Source organism: Podarcis filfolensis (assembly GCF_964270895.1).
Source record: "Podarcis filfolensis genome assembly, chromosome: 1".
Lineage (NCBI taxonomy): Eukaryota > Metazoa > Chordata > Lepidosauria > Squamata > Lacertidae > Podarcis > Podarcis filfolensis.
The window spans coordinates 48,214,460-48,242,288 of NC_139604.1; the positions used below are offsets into that span (position 1 = coordinate 48,214,460).

At 42.0% G+C, this 27,829-nt stretch overlaps 1 protein-coding gene across 2 annotated transcripts in view; it reads left to right on the top strand.

Moving 5' to 3' along the window:
- Window positions 1-4,015: 4,015 nt before the first annotated feature.
- CNTNAP5 (contactin associated protein family member 5) overlaps window positions 4,016-27,829 on the top strand; it is a 311,049-nt gene continuing 287,235 nt past the window's right edge. Inside the window, exon 1 of one of the 2 annotated variants that reach the window (XM_083584551.1) lies at window positions 4,016-4,431. In XM_083584551.1, the coding sequence (XP_083440677.1) occupies window positions 4,350-4,431 (82 nt within the window). In that variant the 5' untranslated portion in view covers window positions 4,016-4,349. The remainder of the gene's footprint in view (window positions 4,432-27,829) is intronic. The other variant, XM_083584552.1, reaches the window with a different exon arrangement.

Genomic DNA, 27,829 nt, shown 5'->3' on the forward strand with positions numbered 1-27,829 from the left:
TTGTTGCTGTTGTTATAATGTATGGTTGAAATATAGGTTATTTGAAGAGTAAAGTATAGCATGAACTGACTGAGAAAAACAGATCAAAATCACCATAATTTTACTGCACTTTCTATTCCCAGCTAGGATTTTTCAGTTATAATTTTTTATCTGTACAAGGGATTCATTAACCTTAGCATAATTTGGAGACCAAACACTGTCTACCTTGTCCACCTTTCAAGTTAGTTCTTCTCAAAGAATAGAGGCAAACTGAGTAGATTTGACTCAAGCCTTAATGTGTATCATCAGCCTGACCATAGAATGAAAATCACCAGGCTTCCAAAATAGGGTGGGAAAGCAGGATTTATCCATTAGCATGTAAAAAGACACTATACTCTCAGGTAAGTTGGAAACCAAACTGCGGGAGGCAGTGGAAGACAGGAGTGCCTGACATGCTCTGGTCCATGGGGTCACAAAGTGTCAGACACGACTAAATGAATAAACAAGAACAACAAAGTTGGAAACTATACTTTGCAAAACCCAGGAGTCTTCTCTAAATACCCCACTCACCATGTGGCACTTTCCTTAAGGGAAGGGCCCAAGCTCAGCTGCAGAGCACATGAGGCCCACATTCAATCCTCAGAGAGCATCTCCCTGTAGGCTTGAAAAAGACTCCTGGCCAAAACCTTGAATAACTGCTGACAGTCAGTGTAATAGATGGACCAATAGTCTCTTTCAACATAAGACAGTTTCCTTATGTTCATTTTTGAGGGGATTGTCATCAGCTCAGGGGGTTGTGGCACTTCAAAAGCCCAGTTCTTCACCTGCCCTATCCATGCTTGCGAAGTGCCCCGGGGGAAAAATGGGAAATCCCGTTTTCTTCTGCAAGATCTCAGTGGCCATGATGGGTGCCATGGGCTCGCACAATCTAGAGCTGCCATCTCACCCCCCAAAAGTGCTTTCTTCAGGGTGAGAGTGAGGCGTGGGTCATGTGACTCTCCTAGGAATGCATCTCGGAAGACGTATGTCCAGGTTTGGGGCTTGAAAAGGTTGGGTGGTATCCCTATCCAGTGGCAAAAGGAACAGTTAAGCAGGAAATAGTTAATTTAAAATATTGAAGAATGGCCTGTTCCCTTTTGCGTATCTCAGGAAGCTTTGCCTAAGGCTGCCCATCAGTTCCTTGCAGGGAGGGGGGTAGCTTAAAAGAGGAGGGAAAGGCTACTAAGGACTGAGTATAGTGTACACCAGGCTTCCTCAACCTCGGCCCTCCAGATGTTTTGAGACTACAGTTCCCATCATCCCTGACCACTGGTCCTGCTAGCTAGGGATCATGGGAGTTGTCAGCTAAAAACATCTGGAGGGCCGAGGTGGAGGAAGCCTGGTGTACACAGAATGCTGGCTGACTGTTGTGGGGGTGGAAAACTGGGTGGAAGGGGGAGCAGAATGGAGTCTCATTGAAAACAACATGTCTGATTGGCTGAAACATGGAGCAGGAACATTTTGTTTCAGGCCCCACCTGTATTTTCTACCTCCACATTCCAAAGAATCAGAGAGCTTTGTTTTATTTCCTTTCTGTTACATCAAAGGTAGACACACGTGGCTTTGTTAAGAGCCTAATCTGGTGTTCCCACTGCTGCCCCATCCAGGTAAGCAATAGTCATCTGTGGCACCACCATCCCAGCTACAACGGCTTGCAAGTGGGTAATGGTGGCTTCTTCTTTCTGCCTCCAAGCTATTCCTCCAAAGCTCACCTCTTTGATAACTCATTTGGCCCAACCTCTTAGAGCTTAACTCCTGCCAGCACTAAGTACAGTCATCTCTGCTCAGTGAACATAAAGAGAGGGAAGCAGCATTATGATCTCGTAATCGCAGCACCATGATGAGATGCCTGCAGAACACTGCAGAACATGCAACACCAAATATGCACATTCAACTTAAGGTGCGTAAAGAGATTCTTTCATGTGCATAGCTGAACCTCCATAGAGGTCCTTTCCACATGTTCATCTGAATATGCATGGTTTGAGGGTATAGTAAATGGGAATAGCCCCAATTCTGCCCCCTCCACTCATGCATTCAAGGAAATGGATGCCATGAGCTTCTGGATTTATTCTTCCTCTGTTCCTTTTGCCAGCCTTTATCTTCACCAGTGTTCCCTCTCTTGCGTTCCTTTCTGTCAAACTTTTGCTTGTGAGGTTGGCAGTTGTTGTTCCCCCCACTGTCCTTCTCTGTCACTCTGCAAAGTGCCATGACTGTACATTGGTGATACTATATGGGCATAATTATTAATAATAAATGGTATTTATTTTATAAATCATGAGATTTCAAGGAATCCAATGAGATTCATGCTTTGTTGTTGGTTGTTTTCATCACTTTGGGGGTGTTAGCACTTAGCCATGTGCTTATCTTTCCTCTGCAACTGAAAACATTAGAAACTTAACCAATTTTCCCTACCTCATCACAGGACTTTGATTTCTATTGCCTCTCTCCTCTCTTTCATATAAAGTTCTCATAAGGAATCCTTGTAGCAGCATTTTGTCCTTTCTTTCTTTCAAAAAAATCCCATGGAGAAGTGTGATTTAGCTTTTGTTTGATTGTCCATTTAAAGCTCAAAACCCTCTTTTGCTGTTGCTTTTTAATTCTCCAGGCTATCTAATCACTAAGCAAGCAGTTTCCCACAAAACAGCCCAAGTGTGTGTTTTCTCTCACCGCCTTCTTTCTTTCAGCATGCCAGCAATTTAGAGCTCCATTCTCCATGGGCCCATCAAAAGAATATGGGCAAGTGATCTAAAAAACCGCTAATTATTTCTGACCCTTCTCTGGTTTGTTTATTATGGCTGTAGACCAGCAAATTACTTCCAACAAAGACCTTAATGCTCCAAATAAATTCTCTCCTCAAGGATTAAAGTTGGGATCACTAATGTAATTTTTATCCATCTTTGATACAGCCTGCAATTGACGTGATCCAAAGCAGCAGTAAAGCAACAAGGTTAAGCCTTGGGAATTATTAAGCTAAGGTTCTGGAAAGGACATCAGAAGTGCAGTGGGATGATCAGCAATGAGAGACAACATTTTCCCCCACCTGGAATCACTGATCCAAAAGAAAGAAAAGAAAAGGAGGGGGAAACTCAGTCTGACACTTCCTCCTTTCCTACATAATAGCAAAACGGTTCTGACAGTTGTCAGAAATGAATCAAGCAGTCAAAGAGAAACTTGGCTCCAATAACTGCCTCGGTTTCCAGCTCAGGAACTGACTTTCACAGGTGCTATGGTTTGGTTGCAATGAATGGCTTGATGTGCTTTTCTGTATTTGCACGGGTAGATTATCAACACATGAAAATATATGGTAACCCTGCTTCCAGCCAGTAGATCGGCATTCATTCGTTCCCCTCATTCATTTTCAAATCTCATCTTGTGCTAAAGACACCCCCTCCCCCCTCTCTGTGTAGAAAGAGCCACATCAGCGGTATCCTCCCCCCCCGCACCCCGCTTCCCTCTGTGTGTGAGAAAGAGAGAGAAAGCAGAATGATCAACGCTGTCCATTTCACGCAGCCTATGAAATGAGCTACAGAAACTCCTGCCACAATCAATTTCCTAGTTTTCAACTTGCAATAAATAAAGAAACAGAATGCAGTGCGGTGTGGAAAAAGGAAGAAATATTAAAATAGATAAATAGAGAGGGGGGAAGGTTTTTCTTTCCTGCACCTTTCATCTTCTAAGATCTCCCTTCTCCTTCCTTTGCAGACAGGGCCACACAGAGATTTGCAAATCGCCCCCCCCCCCGCGCCTTTCCTCCGTTCCATCTCCACCTTCATTTGGGTGCTTTCCTTCTCCCCCACCCCGCGCCGTCGCGGCTGATACACTTGCTAGCCCCCCTAACTAAGAGTGAGTGAGAGAGAAAGATGCTCTGGGCAGCCAAGTTCCCCTGTAACTCCGACGCTTATCATCAGGGCTTGATAATAGTAATGAGAAAGGATCCTCCCTAGCAGGCGGGAGGTGTGACGGGGAGGAGGAGGCTGAGCAGGAGGTGGAGTGAGCGCGCACGGCTCCTCGCGCCTATAAGGAGCTGTTCAGCTCCAGGCTGGCTGAATCCCTATCGCAGCTCCTGGAGGTGGATTTCAGGACCTGCCTTATCAGTGCCTTTTGGCGTTGAGGCGCAGTTGCTTTCTCTCTGTGTGTCTCTTTGGACCTGCTGCTGCTGCTGCTGCTGCTTTCGAGAAGATCTGGGTAAGGAGGGGCAGAGGTGTCTTTCGCATTCTCCCTCTCCGGCGTCTTCCAAAAGGGTGCCTGGATGCCGGATGGAGTAAGGGAGCCAAGGCACAGCAGCCACGCTCTGAAATTGGAGATTACGCAGGCAGAGACGGCACGAGAAAATGGATCCTATCCCCCAACTCTTCAGCGTTTTGACTTTGCTGCTGTTCAGCTTCTGGCATCTTGGATTAGCGGCTACCAACTGTAAGTATCAAAGGAAGCCCTGTATCTCGCAGCCACCCGGTGCTTACACAACATTTGACGGGGAGGTCTGGAGCGGGGGGATGATCTTTGGAGTAGTAGTGGGAGGGGAGCGAAAGAGAGAGAGAGCGAGAGCGCAAGGTGCGTGGCTCCCGCGTCTAAAGTTCGCTTAAGTGCATTCCCTGCAAATCGGCCTCTCTGTATCACTGAGGAACTAAGGTGATGGGGGCCTTCCATCCTGAAATGGCAGGAAATCTGCACATCCTTTCCCCTCTGCAATAGATATATGTGCCTCGGGCTTCTTTTTTTAAAAGTGCCTCCCCTACCTCCCCCTACTACTTGTATTTGAACTGCTGTTTATTTATACTCCTGCGTTAAGATTTCATTTTTCATGCGGCTGATGATATCAAGGAAATGCCTTTAGTCACCTCGGTTGCCTTCTCCTGCTGAGTGTTTAACGATTCATAACTACACGCCCCTGCTTGCCAAACTAGATTGTGCCCCTCTTAATTCTGTGTAATCCTACCTTCATGGAACGACCTCTCCATCCCTTACTGGAATCCTTTTGGGTTTGGTTTGGTTTGGGGGGTTTTTAGTCAGGGCATGGGAAAATATCTGAACCATCCTAACTGCATCTTGCTGCTTCACCTATCAGTCCTGGTGTCTATTTTTCCCACGCCAGGGCAGATTAACTATATTTTGGAATGTAGAAAGCCAGATCTTGACACAGCGTGGCATTTAGACTTAGGAAGCCCATGTGACTGAACAAGTCCATAACATGAAGGGATTGGTGTGGATTTTAAAAGAAAGAAAGAAAAACAACAGTGGTGCAAATCTGATGATAGGACTAAGACACTGGTACTTTTTATACCTTTTCGCTTTTAAAAGCCGTTGTGCATACAGTTTGGCTCCTTGTGTCCTCCATTTGACAAGAAATCCCCATAACATCTGTCCTCCCCATGCACCCCCCTCAGCTTAAGTGTTGTGGGGGTATTGACCCCCTTTTGCTGTTGTACAGGGCATTAGGAGACAATTATTGTGATAAGATGTTCTGTGAAGTGCAGTGTCACTGCAAAAGGGAGAAACAGGGAGGCCAGCATGGATATATACATTTCTTTGGATTCAGCCTTGGCACTTTTGCCATGATGATCGTTTAGCATGACTGTGGATAGCTAACCTTGCAATTAGCATGCTGAGTCCCATTGAGCTAAATGGGCATCAATCCCCTGGAAGTCCGCTGAGAATTGTAGCCCAAGAGTGTCATATATGCCAATGTTTTGCTTTAGAAGATGATGGGAACAGGAGGATACAGTGGCAGTGTTTAAAATTCAGGATTTAAATGGAATTGTTCAGAAAACACTGCTAGATATGAGTTAGTTTGTGCAAGTGCTTCTATGCCAGGGGAAGTGACAGAGGTCATATCTGTCCATTGAAGTAGCTGAGGATCCAAATTGTACTCCAGGAATTACTCTAGAATATGAAACCTCTTTTTAAAGAGATGCATTTTGCTAGACTTTTTTTTTAAAAAAAAATGTTGCTTGGCTGTGTGTTGTTCCCTGGATGCAATTTATAGGAGTTTAAAATGGTGGGGATATATTTAAAACAAATGACATTCCTCATGCAGTGATGGGAGAGAACTAGCTGTTTCTCAAGTTCTAATGGGCTTGTGAACACTAGAGGTCACTCTTGCCTTTTTGATTCCATACCTTAAAAGCTGGTGGGGGGGGCGGGGGCATGAAAAGAAGGATATTTCACACATCTACACAAGTAATAGAAGGCTTTAAATAAAGAGGAAAAGGCAAATGCAGTAAGCATTGTGAATTGGTATCAGCCTTCCCAGTGGATGTGCCTTCAGGTTTGATTTTAATAAATTAAAGTTTTTCCTTGTTCTAATCACACTTTGGTTAATATGGTTTGATAATGTTCAGGAATGCCAAAAGAAAGTGGATTTAAGCAAGCAGACTTGCTATCACCAAGCTGGTAATAAAATTAATCCGTAACTTTTAAAAGGATACTCTGCTTTAATGAGTTTTACTATTTCATGGGTGACACTTTTAATTTCCCAGTGCCAATGAACATTCACATTGAACACACAAACTTCTCCCTATATATTTGGGATTCAATCTTTATAAAGCACAATAATTGACCATTTTACTGCACTGTACAGTTTTTACTTACTCACTGAGCAATGAATTAGATTGGATGTTCTTTCCCAGGAGCTCAGTTAAAGATTCTTCCATGAAGCACCAAGAGTTGCATGTTTCTTCTGTTTCCTAATGGTTTGAGAGCATGAACAAATGCTGCAGTGAAATTCACTTCAGCCGTTAGGAAAAGTTTTCACTGTTCAGTAAGACAGGCCTTGGCATGTTGGTCAAAACCCAGAACTGAAATCAGACAGCTATAGCCAATTTAAATCACTTTTTAAAATTATTTCCTTTAAAATATCTGAATCACCCTTTCTAAGTTTTCTTCAGACGTTAACATAATTGGTGATACTTTCCTGCCCCCAGTATTTAGGAATATGTACTGGATTAGATCCAGAACTGCCATTCTGCAAATGGAAAGACTCTTTATTTTTACCAAATAGATTCTGCTCCAATGGAGGTTCCCACTAAATGGAGGTGGGAGCACTGTCTCACTGTTCTTAAAGGTTCCCAACCTTCTGGAGCAGATTTTGGATGGCACTGGAGGCTGAAAGGGCAATGAAGGGTTTGTGAAAATTGCCTTTCCATCCACCAACAGGGTAATTACTTCAGAGGAACTCTGCTCAGAGGAAACTTGGACTCAACCCAGTAATTACAGTACTGCTAATTTTTCTTGGGGTTTAGCTTAACGGTCATGCACAAAATTAAGTTAGGAGCGGGTGACACTGGCTTGGTGGCTTTATGACAAATGCTATGCCTGTCTGCTTGGCGGTAAGTTTCATTGTGTTCTCTGGAGCTTGCCCATGAGTGCAGCCACAAATGATGTGGCTGTAAGTCTAGTTTCAGCAGCGCCACAGGAAGAGGACACAGCCCACAAAGAAAGATGCCAAATTTGATGACCCAGAACTGAACTTTTAATGCACAAATTACCAGTTGCGGTAAGAGTGTGAATTTGTCTCCTGCAAATCTGAGATGCTTTAAGGTTCACTTCAGTAATTGATTGAAACACTAGTCAGCTCCAAGTGGATAGCAGCAATTTCCATGGAACAAAAAAAAAACTCCCCTTCCATGAATGCAGTATACATCCCAATACTATAATAAATGATAACATCCATATCAAAACTGCCATCAATTTATCTATTCTCTGTCAATCCTACTAGTTTATAGTAGCAATCAATTAGAACAGTCCAGTTTCCCAAAGCACAAATTGGAACTGGAAGTCAAGTTCTCTTGCTGGAGAAACTGAACTCTAGTCAGTGTAGAAACAGAGAATCGCAGGATTGAAAGGATCAGAAGGAGGTCACTCAGATCCAGCCTTTGCACTAAGGCAGGATTTACCAGACTCCTACTAGATTAGCCCCATGTCAATCCAGATCATAATGTACCCTAGGCAAGGTGTTTGAAAACAGAGGTTCTTGCAGAATAAGGAATAGCTTTAACAAAATCTCTGGGGATTCCTTCCTTTTCTCTTATGTATTTCTGCATGGCTGACATTCAGCGTAAGATTACTGTTTTCTTATTTCTTGTTAGCACATGGCAGTATTCCCACACTCTTTGTATTTTCGTAATTGAATCATGAAAGTGTGCCTGCGGTTATTTTCTTGATGAGGATATACAAGATTGCTAAGAAAACATCTCAAGAAATATTGTAATTCCAGCTACAGGATCTGAGGTCAGGGTCAATGGATATTCTTACAGACATTAAAGTTACTTCATTCTAATATAGTTCCAGAAATACCTCAAGGCTGGTTTCATAACAACACTTTATTAGATTAAATAACTACAGTAGCAATGAAATTCCTCCCCAGGATACTAATTACTGGGAAATAGATACAACACGCACACACATAGACACACACGTAATTGCAATATCATATATGCAATGAACAGCATTTTAATCCAAGTGAATATAAAGGTAAGCTTGCAAGAAGAAGCCCTGGGAAAGTTATCTGAGTTTTTGTCTTCATTCAGTGCTTTTCACAGTTGCTCCTCTATACACACATGCTCCTCTTTTAGTATTTAGTAGACTATCCTGTGATTATTTGGGGGGAGGGGATTATGGTTGTTTTTTAAATGAACAACGATGTTTGTGTGTTTATTTACACATACACACATGAATGCACACAATGGGTTGTATCCAACTAAATCAATGGACTTACTTTAGTCATCTCCATTGAATTCAGTGGGTTTACTCAAAGTATGACTTACCTGGATATATTCCATAGTTTATTTTGTACACTCTTAGGTATCTGCTTATTCTGAACAAATTATAATAACAAATGAGAGGAAGAAATCTCAGGCTCCATAGGATAGTAAAATAACAGTGAGTGACCAAACTGTGGGAGGCAGTGGAAGACAGGAGTGCCTGGCGTGCTCTGGTCCATGGGATCAAGAAGAGTAGGACACAACTAAATGACTAAACAACAAAAAGTGAGCAGAAACCAGGGGGCAGGATTCAACTGAGTTGAATCTTCTTCTGCTATGCCCCCTAAATCTGCTCTGGAGAGTCAGCAGAACTCCCAGAACAGGTTTAGCTGGCATATGGGAGCAAGAGAGGGAATGATACTGTCAAAATGGAGGAGAAGTTGGGAGGGGTTGTGTATTGCAGAAACTACTAGGATTGTATATCAGAGCACATGATGTAGGAGGAGGAAACAATTGGTCCATATAGAACTATAGATTCTCTTCCCCTTACTGTGGCTCTGTTGTTCCCTGGAAACGGTAGACTGAGGAAGATTTCAAACTATTAACTTTTATTGGATCAAAGGGTCATATCTGATACTACAGTATATCTGACAGTGAGGAATACTGCTGAAGTGATAACAGACAGATCCAGGACCAGTTCAGCTGGCATTTTTCTGTTTATGAAAATTTGGCCTCATTTTCTTCAAAAGATCTCAACACTGATATTCCATTTTAACTTGAATGATAATCCTGTGACACCTTGTAACATGTTTCCTAAATTGCACAGTTATTATGTATTGATCTCACAGTTTCTGCAATAAATTAAGGAGATATCCAAGTAGGAGGCAAATAGGTTTATTGTATTAAAAACAATCCAGCATTCTCTCTGCCATTAAAGTGATGGCAGCAGTAACTTCTCCACGGAGAAAGTCTTTTACAACCATCTGTGTGCTTAGGAGTTCTCTTTTTGAACAAAATAGTTTTTTTTTAGCTTTGGTTTAGGTTTATTTCATTTGTACATTGTCTCCAACTAATGAAGTCCTGAAGTGATTTACAATAAAAATAAAATACAATAATAATAGAATCATTAGACATGATTAAAAGCAGATTTCACAATGCAGTTGTATCACTGGTGCTGCCAAAATGTCTTGGAAAACAGAAATGTCTTCGCCTGGTGCCAACATGATGACAAAGTTGGTGACAGGCAGGCCTCCCTGGGGAGAGCATTCCATAAATTGTTGGGGGGAGCGGCTAGTACTGAAAAGGCCCATTTTCTTGTTGCCCCCTTTTGGACCTCTCACAAAGGTGGCATGCAGAGAAGGGCCTCAGATGATGAAATCAGGGTCCAGGAAGGTCTGAAAGGGGAAAGTTTGTCCTTTGGCTATAGGAGTCCTGAGCTGCATAAGGCTTGAAAGGTTAAAACCAGCATTTTGAATTGGGTACAGGAGAAGCCAGTACTGTCAGACCTTAACAGCCTTTTGTTCATGCCTTATTGTTCTAATTAGCAGTGTACGTAAGCTTTCATGATACCTGGATGTCTAATGGACACCAGTTTAGTACTTCAACAAGACATTTTGCTTTCTGAGATAAAGAATGAGATCGCTTCCCTTGTACAAAGCTGACCAGACTTGCATCTTACTTTAATACTAGCAATGAAATTGCCTAATGGTAGGGCTGGCCCTGCACCAATTGTCCTCAGTTGTGGTTGCATCATGTTAAATCTGCCTACACACACACACACACACACACACACACAAACACAAACACCAGACTTCACAAATCCCAATTCAAAATGTATTTCCTTCCTAACCACTGACCAGTTGTGATTCAAACGTGTGCACACTGGATCTGATCTAGAGACCAATGTGGGGATCTGGGCAGGGGTTCACTCTGGAATCCATGCATTGCTGGATCCTTGCTCTCTTAAGGATTTGCACAAGCTGTTCTGTGGGATGCCTGTCTGTGCTCTTCAACAAGTGATTTGAGCTGACTAAGACTGCCTGTCTAGGATGTTTCTGTCACCACATGGGTTGAAATGGACATTGCAATTCCCACTGGGAGTATTGAGACTTGATGACATGCTGTTGCTCTCAAGTGAATTTTTAGATACATTTTACATCTTTTACATTCAATTCCCCCTAAGACTCTAAAGGAGAATTAAATCTACAATATGTCATCACTGCATTGAGAAGTAGTGCTTCTGTGGATCTTTCCAGTTTGACTTGTTACTTGGGACGAAATGAGATCTGTTAAAGACAAAGCTTCCCAGATCTACTGATTCCCATTTAGTGGTAGTGGCACCCGCCCTGTGGGATGCCCTCCCACCAGATGTCAAAGAGATAAACAACTATCTGACGTTTAGAAGACATCTGAAGGCAGCCCTGTTTAGGGATAGTTTTAATGACTGATGTTTTAATGTATTTTTAATCTTAGTTGGAAGCCACCCAGAGTGGCTGGGGAAACCCAGCCAGATGGGTGGGGTACAAATAATAAATTATTATTATTATATTTACTAATCTAAAGATAGCTATAATGTCTTCCCCTTTTCTCAGGCATGGCATTTGTAGCCATAGCAGCTCCTACAGGGTGGATTAAGACTGCCAAATTGTAGGGAAATACACCCAAAGGTTTTTGTGCAAGGCACCTTCATTTGTTTTTAAGCGAAGGAATTTTCTGCCGTAAGCGAAAACAATTTGCAAGCATGGTGCCCCTTTCTGAGAGGACAAAGCCCGCCAAGTTTCAGAATGAGAGCTGTATTAGTTCTTCTACAAGGGCAGGCATTTAACATGTTTGCGTACAGACAGTAGGAATCACTGGGATGGAGCATAGATCCTCAGGAAAGAATGGGGTGTGGAAAATCTCACCTGCATCAAGGATCCTGTTACCCCAAGAGTTATTGATCCCCTCATCTGTTATTTGGCCATGCTACTAATTACTGCAGGGATGCGGGTGGCGCTGTGGGTAAAACCTCAGCGCCTAGGGCTTGACGATCGCATGGTCGGCGGTTCGAATCCCCGCGGTGTGGTGAGCTCCCATCTTTGGGTCCCAGCTCCTGCCCACCTAGCAGTTCGAAAGCACCCTTAAGTGCAAGTAGATAAATAGGTACCGCTTTATAGCAGGAAGGTAAACGGCGTTTCCGTGTGCTGCGCTGGTGCTGGCTCGCCAGAGCAGCTTCGTCACGCTGGCCACGTGACCCAGAAGTGTCTCCGGACAGCGCTGGCCCCCGGCCTCTTAAGTGAGATGGGCGCACAACCCTAGAGTCGGACACGACTGGCCCGTACAGGCAGGGGTACCTTTACCTTTACCTTACTAATTACTGTAAATGTGCCTAAAAATGCAACTCTAGCTTGTGGGTTTATATCCATGGACAACAGCAGGGAGAAAACAATGCGTCTATCATGTTGGCATTGGTGGTCCTCCTCATAATACATTTTTTACTCATTTAATATAAATAGTTTTTGTTTCTCTGATACTTCTCTCAAACTGGAACTTATTTTGAAATGTTATTTTAGGCAAACTCAACACCCCCTTTAGTGGGTATGGATGTACATATGGTGTTATGGAAGTGTGTTATCTGTTCATAGCGTAACGCCCCTCAGAGGAAGACAAAATTATCCATTGTGTCTTCCCTTCTATAGATTGTTTTTATTTTTGACACTTTTGACACTTGGTTGTAAACTGAGAAAAGTTCAGCCATCCTTCTTCATAAACAAGGAATCCAGAATGGAAACTTCTGTTTACAAGTAAGCATTGATGTATGCGAAGCTTTTTCTTTCTTTCTAACGAGAGCAATCCACCCACACATATCTCAGTTCACTAAGATCTCCATTGTTTAAGGAGCAGTAGTTTGTGATTTGTTATGATTGTTGTCATAAAAATAGAATAGATCTGTGCACACATGTGATGCCCATTTACTTAAACATTGATGTTGTGGGAAGAAGAAGAAGAAGAAGAAGAAGAAGAAGAAGAAGAGGAAGAAGAGGAGGAGGAGTTTGGATTTGATATCCCGCCTTTCACTCCCTTTAAGGAGTCTCAAAGCGGCTAACATTCTCCTTTCCCTTCCTCCCCCACAACAAACACTCTGTGAGGTGAGTGGGGCTGAGAGACTTCAAAGAAGTGTGACTAGCCCAAGTTCACCCAGCAGCTGCATGTGGAGGAGCGGAGACGCAAACCCGGTTCCCCAGATTATGAGACTACCGCTCTTAACCACTACACCACACTGACTATTTTACAGAAGAGGTACCCAGTGTGGTGCTCTCCAACTCCCATTAGACTCAGAAAAAATTGGTCAATGGGCAGGGATGATGGGAGTCCAGCAACATCTGGGGAGCAATATGTTGACTACCCCTAGCTTAGATCTGATTTTTTTTAAAGAGCTGAGCAGAGAACAGAACCTCTGGGGAATCTTAGAAAGCATAATCCTAGGAAGCATTGTTATAATTCATACTATTCTCTTCATAGGGTAAATTTTATCTGGCCATAGTCCAGTGTACTGTCAAACACACTACAATCTCACTGAAATGAGTGTGGGGTTTAAGCATGCATACCATTGCCGTAGAATGTGACCAATTTGTTCCCACATTTTGGCTCATGGGAGAGCAAATATGATTCCACACACATCCATGATGAATCAATGTATACAGTGGTACCACGGGTTACATACGCTTCAGGTTACAGACTTCACTAACCCAGAAATAGTGCTTCAGGCTAAGAACTTTGCTTCAGGATGAGAACAGAAATCGGACTCCGGCGGCGCGGCAGCAGCAGGAGGCCCCATTAGCTAAAGTGGTGCTTCAGGTTAAGAACAGTTTCAGGTTAAGTACGGACCTCCGGAATGAATTAAGTACTTAACCCGAGGTACCACTGTATAAGCTTGTTTTATTATCCCATGAATAGCCTGGTGAGATCTCCTTAGTGTAACTGTGTAATGTCTGAAAACAATAAGCACAATTTTTGAAAGTAACACATAATAGGTTTTTTTCCTTGATGTAGCTCTAGTAATATGTGAAAGTTCCTAAATTATTTATCTAGGAAAACAATGATGGCTTTGTAAAAAGGCCATGCAGTCTGAGTTTGGTAGACTGAGAGAAACAATAGACTTCACTTCCTTCCTTCACTTCGAGGGGAAGTGACCTATCTAAGCTTGGCAGGACAGTTTACTCTATATGGCATTAACTCATTCATGTGTTAGTTGGACTTAAGCATCTTGGTTATATGAGGCTGGTTGTTCTACAACATGCCCTATTTTGGCCAATAGGCTTAAGGGAGCAAGTTCCCAATAAAAGGTGGCCCTGCCATGAATTCTTCCTTCTATGTCTTTCCAGCAATCTGCACCCGGCCCCACCCCATGAGCAGTATGGGCTTTGCCAGTTACCACTTGTGAATGAGTAGAGCAAACTTTTTCAGCAGGGGACCGGTCCACTATCCCTCAGATCTGGTGGGGGGCTGGACTATATTTTTTTTTTGGGGGGGGGGGGAATGAACGAATTCCAATGCCCCACAAATAACCCAGAGATGCATTTTAAATAAAAGGACACATTCTACTCATGTAAAAACACACTGATTCCTGGACCGTCCGCAGGCCGGATTTAGAAGGCAGTTGGGCCGGATCCGGTCCCTGGGCCTTAGTTTGCCTACCCATGGAGTAGACTTTTTTCAGTGCACACAGAATGACTTCTGAATGTACCTTTTATCCCATTTATTTCACTGCTCTTAATTTGATTGGCTGTGGTAGTTTACTTTTTATTTGGCTGTTTTGGTTCATTTAGTGCAGGCAGTTAAGTGGTTTGGAGCATAGACAGCTCTGAGGACAGGGGAACACTTCACCAATCACCTCCTATTGCTGATCAGCTTGGGGGGCTGCTTAGTTACATTCTCTCAGGACTTATAATGTGCCACCTCCTGGAAGTTGAACATCTGTCGGGTCATACCCTCGTGGCTTCCTTTTATGGAAAGGTGGTATCCAATCAAGTCAGCTTGGGTGCTGAAATTGATCTTCATTTGCAGAAGGCTGTAGATTTTTTTTACCTGTACTACTTGTGTGAGATTGGTACAATTTCTTCCCAATTCTTCAAATATATATATATATATATATATATACACACCCACCCACACCCACCCACCCATTTACCAATTCCTCGCTTGTCAAGCCTTTGCTCCACTTGTGGGACAATGAGTAAGCACATCTGAATGTGCATCAGCAGCTACTTCTAGGGTTAATTTGGGGGCAATTTTGATTCTGGACCAATTTTGTAATGTACTCTTTTAAAGATGCGTCTTGTTATCTTCTGAGCAAACAAACATTTTCTGAACTCTTCATCTGGCCTTTTCACATCATAAATAAGAAGCCCCAGTGGGGTTTATCCCCATATAATTAAACTCTGCTTTCCCAATTAAATCTCAGAGGCCCTGGCAGTTAAAGAAGAGAGCATCATTGCAGTGATCAACATGCCTAGCTAGTATTTGAGAAACAGGCAGATTTCTGTATATACAGTGCTTGGGAGATGTCACTGATAATTAATTCCCTTGTATTAATTTTATATTTGCATTTTCTAATTGCCCTGTGCAGATTCTTATGGGCCGGTCTTGCCATCTGCTCAGCAGTTCAGTAGAATTGATTGAGTTTTAAATGATGACAACAGTGCAATATAGAACCCAGAGAAAGAAGTGGGTGCCAAAATACTGCTGTATTTTATTTTTAATAATCCTTGCTGTTATGCAGTTTAAAAAGAATAAGCACCAGGATCTGAGGAGCCTGATAACAAAATTGCCATGACAGACAGATGTTCAGTAGGTGTTTCAATATTTACTCTTTAAAACAAAGGCAATTTATTACAAATGAGTGGAATGCCTGAAATCATTTAGGAGCTGTTTCTTATTTTTCCATCAGGAACTGCTTCTGCCTTTTATTTCTTTTTATTTTCACCAGGAAGGTGGCAATGTACTCTTTCACGCAAGTGCATTATCTAAATAAGATTACAGTGGTACCTCGGGTTAAGAACTTAATTCGTTCCGGAAGGTCCGTTCTTAACCTGAAACTGTTCTTAACCTGAGGTACCACTTTAGCTAATGGGGCCTCCTGCTGCCACCGCACTGCTGCCGCACGATTTCTGTTCTCATCCTAAAGTTCTTAACCTGAGGTACTATTTCTGGGTTGGCGGCATCTGTAACCTGAAGCATCTGTAACCCGAGGTACCACTGTATTATAATTCACATGCCTTATCTAGAAATTACTGTTATAAGAATTCTGTAAATTGTTAGAATTATAATTCCCCATGCTGCAGATGAAAGAAGTTTGGTTTGCTTAGAGTTAAACAAAGAAGCAAAATTTGCATTGAGGACTTCCTGATTTGAAGCTCAGTGGCTTTCCAACCACTTGATGTAAATAGAGTTGTATCTGTTGGATTTTCAGGGGAAACAGGGCAGGCAAGAAGGTGGAACCTTCATCCCTTTACCTCCAACAAACTCTCCTCATGTCCATGTTCTCATGACTGAGAGTTTTTCCATCTCAGAGCCTGATGGGGGAAGATGTTCTGGGGAGAAGGAGTTGAAATTAGAAATCAGTGGGTAGGAAATGAGTTAAGTAGCCTTCTTGCCCAACCATTTCACTTCTACAAATGTCCCTTGATCCTATATGCACATTAAATGGCAAATCAAGGCTAGGAATACCATTTTACCATGTAATCTCTAGTTCCAGCCTTTAGTTGAATGATCCCACCGACAGTGTGGCCTTGGGAATACTCTGCCACAGTGATCCTTGAAAGGGATCCCAGTGGGGATTAGTGATGAGTAAAAGAGGGACACCTATGAAACAGAAAGTACTCTTTCACTCAGCCTTGCATTCTCAGTCTTTTTAGGCAAGCTAAGCAGCTCTAATTAGCCCCACACTGAGTGACCCACACGAGGAAATCCTCCACAGGCCTATCAGAGCTCTGCCCATAGAGGTTCCAAAGCTTGGGATTTATATAGTTATAACAGCAGAAAACGAGGGCTCATGAATAGATTTTTAGAGGAGTCAGTGATTTATGGTTTTTCCTTCAATGTCCTTTCCCAACAATTTATCACCATTATTGTCACATTGCACAGCAGAACAGAAAGTACCAAGTGACTTAGGCCAGTTATTTATTTTTTTCCAGAATCATGGTTCAAAAAGAAGAAAGACATTACAAATTTTAGATCATTTATTATCTCAGGGATGGAACTTACACTATGTTTGCTGTAGGCCGGCCACCCCAAAGGACATGTGCTGGGGGTGTCAACCCAACTGTGAAGTTTAGAGGTGTGCCACCATCACATTCTAAATCTCTACTCTTCTGCCAATGTTCTCAAGGAGTGTAGAGCTGGAATGTTGATATTCTTAGAATGGATGGCACTGCTCCTCATTCTCACGTACAGGTGGTGACACTGGTGATTTATTCAGAGATGTGATTCCCCATCCCTCACATTCCTGTGGCACCTCAGACATAATACTAGCATGATAGGAACATTCTTATACACACCTTTCTCACCTGCTTCTTCTTTGCAAATTCTTCTGGTTGCGCTTCAAAATAAACCACAGTTGCCCCATGATATCAGAACTCAGGGAACTATGGTTTCTTCTAAATATTGTTTGTTAACACAAACCAGGGTAAAACTGTGTGTTGATATCCTGTTTTGTTAATAACTAACAATAATTAGAATAAAATCATAATGCTGCCTGGCCAGCGAATGAAACATAGAAGACTATGAATAAAAAAACAGCACAGCTTCTAACACCAGGAATTGTATCTGTTCTAGAGATGTTGCAAACAGAGAGAAAATAGTTTGCAGCAGAAAGTGGAGGTAGGGAGTAACCTTAGAAGAAATTGTCATTGTCAGGGTCTTTTCCTGTTCCATTCTCTAAAATACATCAAATACATTTTAAATCTTCTGCCTAAATATTGTGTGTGTGTATACACACACACATGCACACACATACAGGTTATTCAAGAAAAAAGACTTTGCTATACAGATTGGTTCAAACTTAAAAGCAAATTATTTCAAATGAAAGAAGTTATAATGGCAATTGAAGACAGGTGGCTATAGCATATCCCAATCTGGAAACAAACTTGCAGAGATAAATTCTGAAGGAAGTTGAAGGTGAACCCAAGGCTCCATTTAAGGACATATAAATAGCCAATATAATTAACTATTTAAAAGCCTTATTCAGCTTTCCTCTGTACCTTTTACCTGCATTCCGCAGATCGGGGAAGAGATACTACAACTGTTAACAATTTGCACAAGGTCATCTCAAAGGTCAATGGTTGGTGAAAAGCCAGCTCCATCTCTAATTTATTTAAAGATCCCTGCATTATCAACAGGAGTGCACTAATTAACTCAATTAGGTTCTGCACCCTGTGGATCTTTTGAGTGGTCTCAGAGACCCGGAGCACTCACATGTTTATCCAAAGTCACTTTCTAACAGAAGCAGTGCTCATTAAATAACTCCACCTCATACACAGTTCCAGGTATTGTATCCTGTGTGTGAATATTTTCAGACTTTTCAGAATGGTTTAGGGACAACTCATACAACCACCACAGAACCTTTTCCCATCCATTAATCCCCCTGCCACTGCCCAAGCTTGAACTGAAGATGACCGCTTTGCCACATGCGCAGTGCCACCTGAATAAGAAAATAACCCCAGAAGACCAAATCAGAAATTATGACAAGACAGCACCCCCCCTTGCAGCCATTTTCTCCACTTGCCACTGTTGCTCTATTGCCCTGTTTTTGATTCACTGAAAAGCCACTGATGTGACTATTTTTATGGTTATTTTTATTTCATCATAATTTTTTTCTGGTTTTGCTGTAGCTAGGCTTTTTTTTTTAAGTGAACCGTCTTTGCTTATTCTTTTGGAATATATAGAATATAGAAATACATGTTTGCTTAAATTAAGATCTTCAACAAGGCGCAGTGCTCATTGGCGTCAACTGTAAATCCTCATAGTTATCAGTCCAAGCCTAAACACTGTGAAGTTGGTCTAAAATGAAGACTTGCTAATAAAAAATATGGCTCTTCTCCAACAGTTGACATTTCAGAGGTTGTGAAAATGGTTAGCACAAGCTGCAATTGGCCAGTCTGTGCTGGCTATATAGGGATGTTAAGCTGCAACACAAACATGCAAAGGGTGCATTAAAGTTATAAAATATGCTTTGCTACCGCTAGAGTGTGCCATGAGAAAAAGGTAAAAGGTAAAGGACCCCAAGATGGTTAAGTCCACTCAAAGGCAACTATGGGGAATGGTGCTCATCTCGATTTCAGGCCGAGGGAGTCGGTGTTTGTTGACAGACAGCTTTCTGGGTCATGTGGCCAGCATGACTAAACTGTTGGAGATTCATTCCCCGTGTCTGCAGTCATGGGATTGTTGTCTATCACATGACAGTGTATGTTTTCATTCCACAGTGTGGGAAATGACGGAGACAGGATGTTTGTGTTACTGTGTTCCGTGAAGTGGGATTATTGTCCTTTGTTCTCTCTCTTTGCCGTCTGATGAGAAAAAGGAATGAACTAAGTCAAAATGCTCTGAGTGTATTATATGTAAATAAACGTAGATTAGCCAAATGCTGAGCTACTGAGCTCTGTTACGTGAACTGCGAAATACTCTGTGGATCCCTGAGTGTGCTGGTGTCTGTTGACATCAGTTGCTGTGATGTTTGGGCAGAAGAAAGCTTTTGAAGCTCCCAAACGATCAATCAGAAGGGAGAGAACATTCCAGTTGGGCATGTGTCTCTGCCAGGGTCCTACACAAGAGTAGGACGATCCTAACATAAACTGCTTCTGGCGCAACAGAACACCATGATGGAAACCAAAGTGCATGGAAACACTATTTACTTTCCCACCACAGCGGTACCTATTTATCTGCTTGCATTGGCATGCTTTAAAACTGCTAGGTAGGCAGGAGCTGGGACAGAGCAGTGGGAGCTCACCCTGTTGTACAGATTCAAACCGCAAACCTTCTGATCGGCAAGCCCAAGAGGCTCAGTGGTTTAGACCACAGCTCACAGCACCCTGCAAGCCCAGAACTGCTGTTGTGAATATCTTCCAGGATGCTGTGAGTGAGCCCCTCAAAGCAGCACCGTGTTGGCTGGCTGGGCTCCTCACTGATCTGACCAAGGAGTGTAGTCCAAGAGACTGGGCTTTGAAAACAAATGGAATTTGAGAATATGTCACATAGCCCCACAACTGACCAATAGGTGCCCCCACCCCAGTGTATGTGAATACAGCATGAACATCTGTATGGAGATGGCCCTCACGAGTATAGCTGTAACTGTGATGCCTCCCATGCAGCCTAGAACACTGATTGCATGGGGTTCCAGGCCACGTGGAGGCCTCTGTGCACACAGCTGTCCATGCAAAGGCTTCCTCCCTGCAGATATTTGTCCCATACACATGGGCACCTGAGTGAGGGGCTACTCAGCTCGTGCAATGCCAGGAGCAGGAATACTCACCACAGTCCCACCCCCTGCTCCTGTATTGCTCTATAAGCGAGAAATACTCTAGAGGTCTCTAGAAATGTAGCCCTAGTAATGTGGTTTTTCTGATCATATGGCTTTCAAGATGAGATTTCCAAACTTCCTGTCTAAAAGATTGTCATGTTTTGTTTTGTTGTATTCCTGACAGAGGCTCACCTTCACAAAATGTGCATAGAAACCTAAGGAGAGCCTTGCTAGATCAGGCCATCTAGTTGACCAGCATCCTATGTCCAATAGCAGCCAAGCAGATGCCTTCAGAAAGTCCACATCTAGGACTTGAAGTCAGGCCTTTGGTCTGGACCCAGTCTGACCCCCTTCTTTTTATGGGACCATGTATGTAAGTGGCCTCCTTGGCTCTTTCTATCGGCCCATATGAGTGAACATATGGTGAACATTTAATTCCTTACCCCTACAGTTATGATTTGTGGGTTCCCATTTAATTTGATTTTGATTTTAAATGTGATTTCGAATTGTATTTTAAACAAATCATTTGATTTTGTGTTTTTAATGTATTATATATTTGGTGTTAGCCGCCCTGAGCCCAGTCTCGGCAGGGGAGGACGGGGTATAAATAAAATTTATTTTTATTTTTATTTTTATTTTTATAGTTCTCTCTCCTGCTGTTGCTTCCTAGCAAATGATAATCTCTAGGATATGCCAAAGACAGATATTTCATGTGGCTAATCGTCATAGATAGGATTATCTTCCATGAATATTTCAAATCCCCCTTTAAAGCTGCCTAATTTAAATGGGGATGGAGAGGCTCCATTGCCTTTACCTCTTGGTGATGAGCTCCCTTACTTACTGGTATTAGAAGAGGGCATTCATTGACTAAATGTGAAGAGGGAGAGTCAATGTTTGGGGACTATGGATTTCAAGAAGGTCATGCACACCATATCTTTCCTGCCATAATCTGAGCAATGCTTTTGGCTCTTGCAGTACAGCATATTTCCGAGAGGAAAAAAAAGTGTGTGTGAGGGGGGGAGAGTAATCCTATATAAAGAGAATCAAATTAAGCTCCACCATTAATAATAATAATAAAATCCCTTCATTCTTGATGTAAAAAAATATATGACTACATTCCATTTACTCCAAACTGGTACTATGTTGCTCTCTATAAATCGTACCGTTGAGCTACTCCAGCAAAATAAATTCTTCTGTCAAAAAATGAAAGTATTCCTGTGACCAGAAAGAAAGGGGGCTGAATTTGCAATGAGTTTCTTTTATTGTTGTTTTTTTTTGCTTTTGGGAGTCATGAATAATTCATCCTGCTCTACTAGCCTGGAAAACAAACAAACAAACAAGCAAGCAAAACCTGTGTGCACATAAGAACTCATTAGAAAAGTTAATCCCACAAATGGCTGAATACAGAGAAAATCGGCTTTTTTCGTTGGTGGCTTCTTTTTTTAAGTCAGATTTGCTCCAATCTGCTCTTAATGTGATTTTGCTAGTGGGGGTACAATTTAAGCCAAACAGCTTGAGGAGGGGCACACAATAAATGAAGCTCTCAATATTTAATAGAGGGCAAATCACAATCTTTCACACAGGGAGGCAAGCAAAGAATAAATTGCACTTTTTCATGTTGATACCAGAGAGGTTGAGGTAAAAAGTTGAGGCATATGTTCATTGTGGCTTCCAATAACATCCGTGAACTTTTCCAGTGGAACAAGAAGTATTATTTCTATTTACCTAGTTAAGACATGAAGGCGAGATCACATGAACAAATGTACTCAGATGTCTTTCCAACCTGAGAATTGTCCCAACTCAAACCTGGCTGCAGAATTGTTAAAACCTGACACATTCAGTCAGGGAAGGTATAAAAGTACAATTTTCATCGCTGGAAGAAGCTTCAGACATTTAATAAAGCATGGTAGAGGATGTTCAAGAGGTGGCATTTTAAAGAAAGAAAGCTCCCACAGCAGCTCAGACCCACCTTCTGAGGTGACTTCATCATAGTTAGGTTGTGATTTTGGTTGTGTATATTGTAGTGAATTTGTTATTTGTTTTAGTTAAGGGACTAGCTTGTTTCAGATGCTTTATCTGGGTCAGTGTTGCTGAACTCTTGACTAATATAAGTGGAGCTATACAGTGGCACCTCGGGTTAAGAACTTAATTCATTCTGGAGGTCCGTTCTTAACCTGAAACTGTTCTTAACCTGAGGTTCTTAACCACTTTAGCTAATGGGGCCTCCTGCTGCCACCGCACCACTGGAGCACGATTTCTGTTCTTATCCTGAAGCAAAGTTCATAACCTGAGGTGCTATTTCTGGGTTAGCAGAGTCTGTAACCTGAGTTACTGTTCTTATCCTGAAGCAAAGTTTGTAACCCTAGGTACTATTTCTGGGTTAGCGGAGTCTGTAACCTGAGGTACCACTGTATAAAGATACAGTGGTACCTCTAGTTACTAACTTAATTCGTTCTGGAGGTCTGTTCTTAACCTGAAACTGTTCTTAACTAGAGGTGTGCTTTTGCTAATGGGGCCTCTTGCTGCCGCTGCGCCACTGGCACACGATTTCCGTTCTCATCCTGGGGCAAAGTTCTCAACTCGAGGTAAATCTTCCAGGTTAGCGGAGTTTGTAACCTGAAGCGTTTGTAACCTGAGGCGTTTGTAACTCGAGGTACCACTGTAGTTGGAAACTGGTGGTTTTCAGTTAGCTTCTGTTGTCATGTAATTGAGCACAAAGGAGGGGGAAAACGTTAACATAACATATTCCTATGTAGTTTTAAAGTAAATTATATATGATAATACAGGCTATTTGTATAAACTATTCTCAAAGTGAGCAGCTAGTGGATGGTTCCATTTCCCCATGGCTTCCTAGAGGAAAAGTGCAGATCAGCAGAAATAATATTTACTGGTTTGGATTGCAATACACCCTTGAACACCCAGACTTATCAGTTCACATTCGCAAAAGGCTCAGAAACCTCCGTAGACAAGTGACAGAACAGATCCGTTTGCTGTCAATCACAGTCCATCACTTCAAAAACAGCCTGCAGTTAAAAATAACAATATGGAGCAGGGAAGAATCCATTGGTGTTTAAATGGGGAACTCAAGACTGCTGGATTTATTTGAACCGAGGGTGGGGGGAGGCTAGAGGCCAGTGAATGGAAAATGGTGGGAGGGGGGACTTAGCAAAGGAGAGTACCGCTTAATCTTTAAACTTCCTGTCTTTGTTCATCCATTTGAAATACAGGTTTCGAACCATGGTGGTTTTGGGTGTGGCAACCTGTTCATTTATAGGTCCTTTACTTTAAATTTTTATATTTAATCAGACCAAAAAGCAACTGAAAACAACTTCAATGGAAAACAAATGTACTTATGTATGTATGTATTCCGAGATTTGTGTCCCATCTTTCTAGTTCTAATGCACGATACAGTGTGGCTTATAAAAAGTTAAAGCCACAATGCCATATAAAATGATTAAAAAATACAGTGAAATGCATTGAGAATACAACAAAGGCGGGGACTCCATGTAAAGCACAACCTTTACATAAAACAGCAGATGCTTAGCAGGAAAAAACCTGCTGAGATAAAAAAAAAACCACACGCATTTGCCAATGAGTTCATATAATACTATGTTAACTAGAAGAAATCAGAACCACCTACTGGCTTCTGACACTTTAAGATATACTGCAAATTGCAACTGTAAAGATTAAAGCTTCCATCATAACCAGCTTATTTCCCACTGATTTCGATGGGGCTTATTCCCAGGTAAATGAAGTTAGGATTGCAGCCTATGATTTTCAAGAAGATTAAGATGTAAGGAAGGGGGGACATGATTCCCCATATATATATTTCCATATAAGATTAATGTAATATGTGGAAACAGTTGGCAGAATGAAATATACTCAGAGTCGCAAAGTGATTTCATGCTCTTTATTCAGCTCATAGTAGTGAGGAGGAATGAATGAAAGTCCCCTCAAGGTATCTTATATACATTATTTACACAATGGGCTGCACATGATTGGCTAATTCCGGAATTCTACTGTAAGCCAATCAGGTTGTGGATTCACTTCTATCTGTAGCATGATTGGGTGGTTCCTGCCAACCAATCATACTGCTGCATTGTTCTAGGACCAATCAGACTGCTGCCTTTTGGATCCTATTGTTCTAGGACCAATCAGACTGCTGCAGTTTGGATCCTATTGTTCTAGGACCAATCAGACTGCTGCAGTTTGGATCCTATTCAACTCAGTACATAATACCGAACAAAATGACTGTAAAATGGCAGGCACTTGCAGCGGTAGCTCACCTGGGAAATCCTGGGGAAAGTAGTTTCTCCTCTAGATAATCCATTTGTTTAGGATTCATCCTGATTTGTTTGCATGAAGCTTGTGTGGAGGTTAGGCTATGCACAGTCTTTACTACGCATCCATTGTGATTTTATTGATAAGGAGGTGACATACTGTAACAATGAGTACCCATCCTAATTTGCCTGCAGGATGTTTATATGGCTTTCTGATAATTGTTAGTTCATCCTACACTTCTTGGTGCACCTTCCCGTCACTTTCCCAACTACAAGCCTGTTTTTAGTAAAAGTGGATTTGTTGCACTACTGTGACAGAGCAGAGTAACAGCATTATGCGTAAAGGATTCCCACATCTGTGCAGAGAGCACAAAATACAGAAAGTCATTCCTTTGCCCAAGTATCTGTTATCGCCTCTTACACTAAACAAACATACAAACAAACAAACAAAAACCCATAAAGCAAGGTGACACACTGATATGTGAAATCTCTTGGATGGGATGTCTGATTTTCTATCGATAAACGAGTACATAATGGAAGCTGTCAGCTCTTGCTATTATCTTGCATAAGATATTCACTGCAAAAAAAACACATTTCATTAAGGTACTTTGGGTAAAGGACCCACCCCTGTGTTTGTCAAAGGTAGGCACAATGGGGATCTCATACCTCTGGCTGCTTTTGCAGCATGGTTAGTAATAATGAGGCTCCTTTCAGGTTCTTTTAAATGGTTCATCTGAGATGGATCTCTGCCTCTTGACTTTCAGTTCTGGAGGATGACTGACTATAGGCAAAAACATCTCGATGAAAGATCCCCTTTGGAGACTGATCTGCCATCAAAAGAGCAAACATCTATGTGCTTGTAATGGGCTTAAGGAAAGACACAGGAAACACTACTCATGCATAATTCTGAAATGAAATAAGCTTATCAGGGGTTATCCTGGAATTCTTCTTTAACTAGACCAGAAGCCACATGCATACATGCAAAGCAAGGTAGAAGCAGAAGAAAATCCCAGGAGGCCTCAAAAATGAAGTGAGGATTGGATCAAATATATTCTTTTGTGGCATTTAATGTTGCCTTTTTTACTGAAGGCACTCGAGGCTATGCACAACATTAAACACCAACAATACAATTTAATTGAATAGTAACTTGATCAAAATTGAATGCCACCAAATATTAAGCACAAATCAAAAGTGAAGCCCTGCAATAAACCCCAGTGCTAACAGTCCCTTTATCTTCCTGAACAGCACTTTACTGGATGGAGTAGTGTTGGCAGCAGCAGATGGCAGCTTGACCATCAAATTGCTGCTTCTATAACCTCTGTTTCATTCAAACCTATTGAGTACTCATTGATGTGACTTAGGCATTTGAATGGACTGAACATACAGATATGGTTCTCAGGTTGTGAGTCTCTATATCTGCATTTTACTGCAGCTGAGGAGGAGGGCATGGAAATCTGCAACATAGTCACTTTCAGCCGCATAAATGCTACAATCCCATACACACTTACTTGGGTATATTGTATGCTCTACTGAAAACAATGAGACTGACTGGCCTCTGAGTAGACATGTCTAGATCCTTCTGAAAACTTAAGACAGCTGTATTTATACATGAGAAGTGTTAGATCTGTGAAAGGTAAAAAAAAAAAAAGTGTCAGATAACCATGCCTAATGACCATGACATTTGCACACAGCATATTTTGACTCCAGATCCTCCAGCTACGATTGCTGCCTGAAGGAAGGGCAGAAATATCCTTCATACTCCCCTTACAGTACTCACATGACCCTTTCCCTATAGATTTAGAGAGTGTGATTCTCTTGTGTATTTACTCAATAGTGTCCTGGAGTGATATATTATGGTTGGTATGACGTCTTGCATCCCCAAGTGCCGTGAACCGCCCTCATCAGGGTATCCCAGTAAAATCAAATACCACAGAACATTTTATGGGGTTAAAATTAGGCCACAACTTTATCGATTGCAGATGTCACTGTGTTTGGCATGGCATTGGAATAGCTGCTATCACCTCCAGCCTGCCTACTGGAAGGGATACCAGGGGTCAAGACCATTTTTGGGATTAACTCATGGCATGTATTGAGTGGGTACAGCCTCCATGGACTTGCTGTGTCAGAGAAGTCCTATGGCCTTCAGCTCCCACCTGACCTCCAGATCAGTATCTCCCCAAACAACCCAATGAGTTCAGAGCATGTTCAGTGGCCCTGGAATGCTGCCTAACTGTTGAGAGGAGGAACCAGAAAAACCAGGCTGGGGGGAGGACATAATGGAATGGAATATTGCAGAGGAGGGCACATGAATGCCTGTCTTCAAGCAGTAAAGAGGAGCACTCCATTCCATAACTTTTTATTGCAAGCCACATCTATATAATTAATAGGAGAAAAGTGCTTTTAGAAGCAAACAACTTTAGTCACTTTCCTGGTTTCTATTTTGCTCAGCTCTGCCAGCGCTAAATTGTCAAAACCATCAACCTCACTTGCAAGGAAGAAAAATGAGGCAAGTTTGTTTCAACAGTCATATTTCCAGAGTTGTGAGTCCCATTGCTGACGTTCCAGTCTTCCAGCTGTTGTGCCAAAGATACCGTGGGAAATCAGTTTGTCCTCTTGAACTTAACATTTGACCATGCATGTCCCTGATATGGAGACATCAAAGGGGGAGCCTTAAACTAGCATTGCAAGAAAGCTTGCCAAAGAACTTCTTAGCAGAATGCAGCTCTCTGTATTTATGCATGCAGCTTGCAAACATCCTGAGGCTTTCTTTGCTTTTCAAAAATTATTCTTTGCCAATGCACAGTTGTCAGTTAAATGACCCACAGCTACTGCCAGCTCCGTTTCTTTCCCTCCCTCTCTCTTGCATGCTTTTCTCTGCTTCCACAGTGGCTTATTTTTCATCACTAACCTCATTACTCTATTTGCTCTGGGGAGTTATACAAGACTCCTACCTGCCACCAAGACAAATCTGCCTGCATCACTCGGTTTTGATTGTAAGCTTTTCTGCTCATTTCTCCTCCCCCCTTGTTTCATCAAGAAAAATACTGGTATGCGATGAACCAGGATATACTTTCAGTTCAGCATGTGGGGGAAAGGTGCCATCTAACTCTTCTCCTTTGGAGTGTCTGTTGCTTAGCTGCTGTGATTTCTTGCAATTCAGTCATTCTTGTTTTTGGATGTGATCATTTTCAATATGGCCTCTGTTGGTCATGCTCAGTGCACTGTACAAAATATACAGAGCCAGTAACCAAATATTTGCTACCCCCAAGGCCTCTGATGGGGATCTCCTCCTTTATTATGTATCCTGCCCAATGCAGAAAGATATATCCAATAAAAAG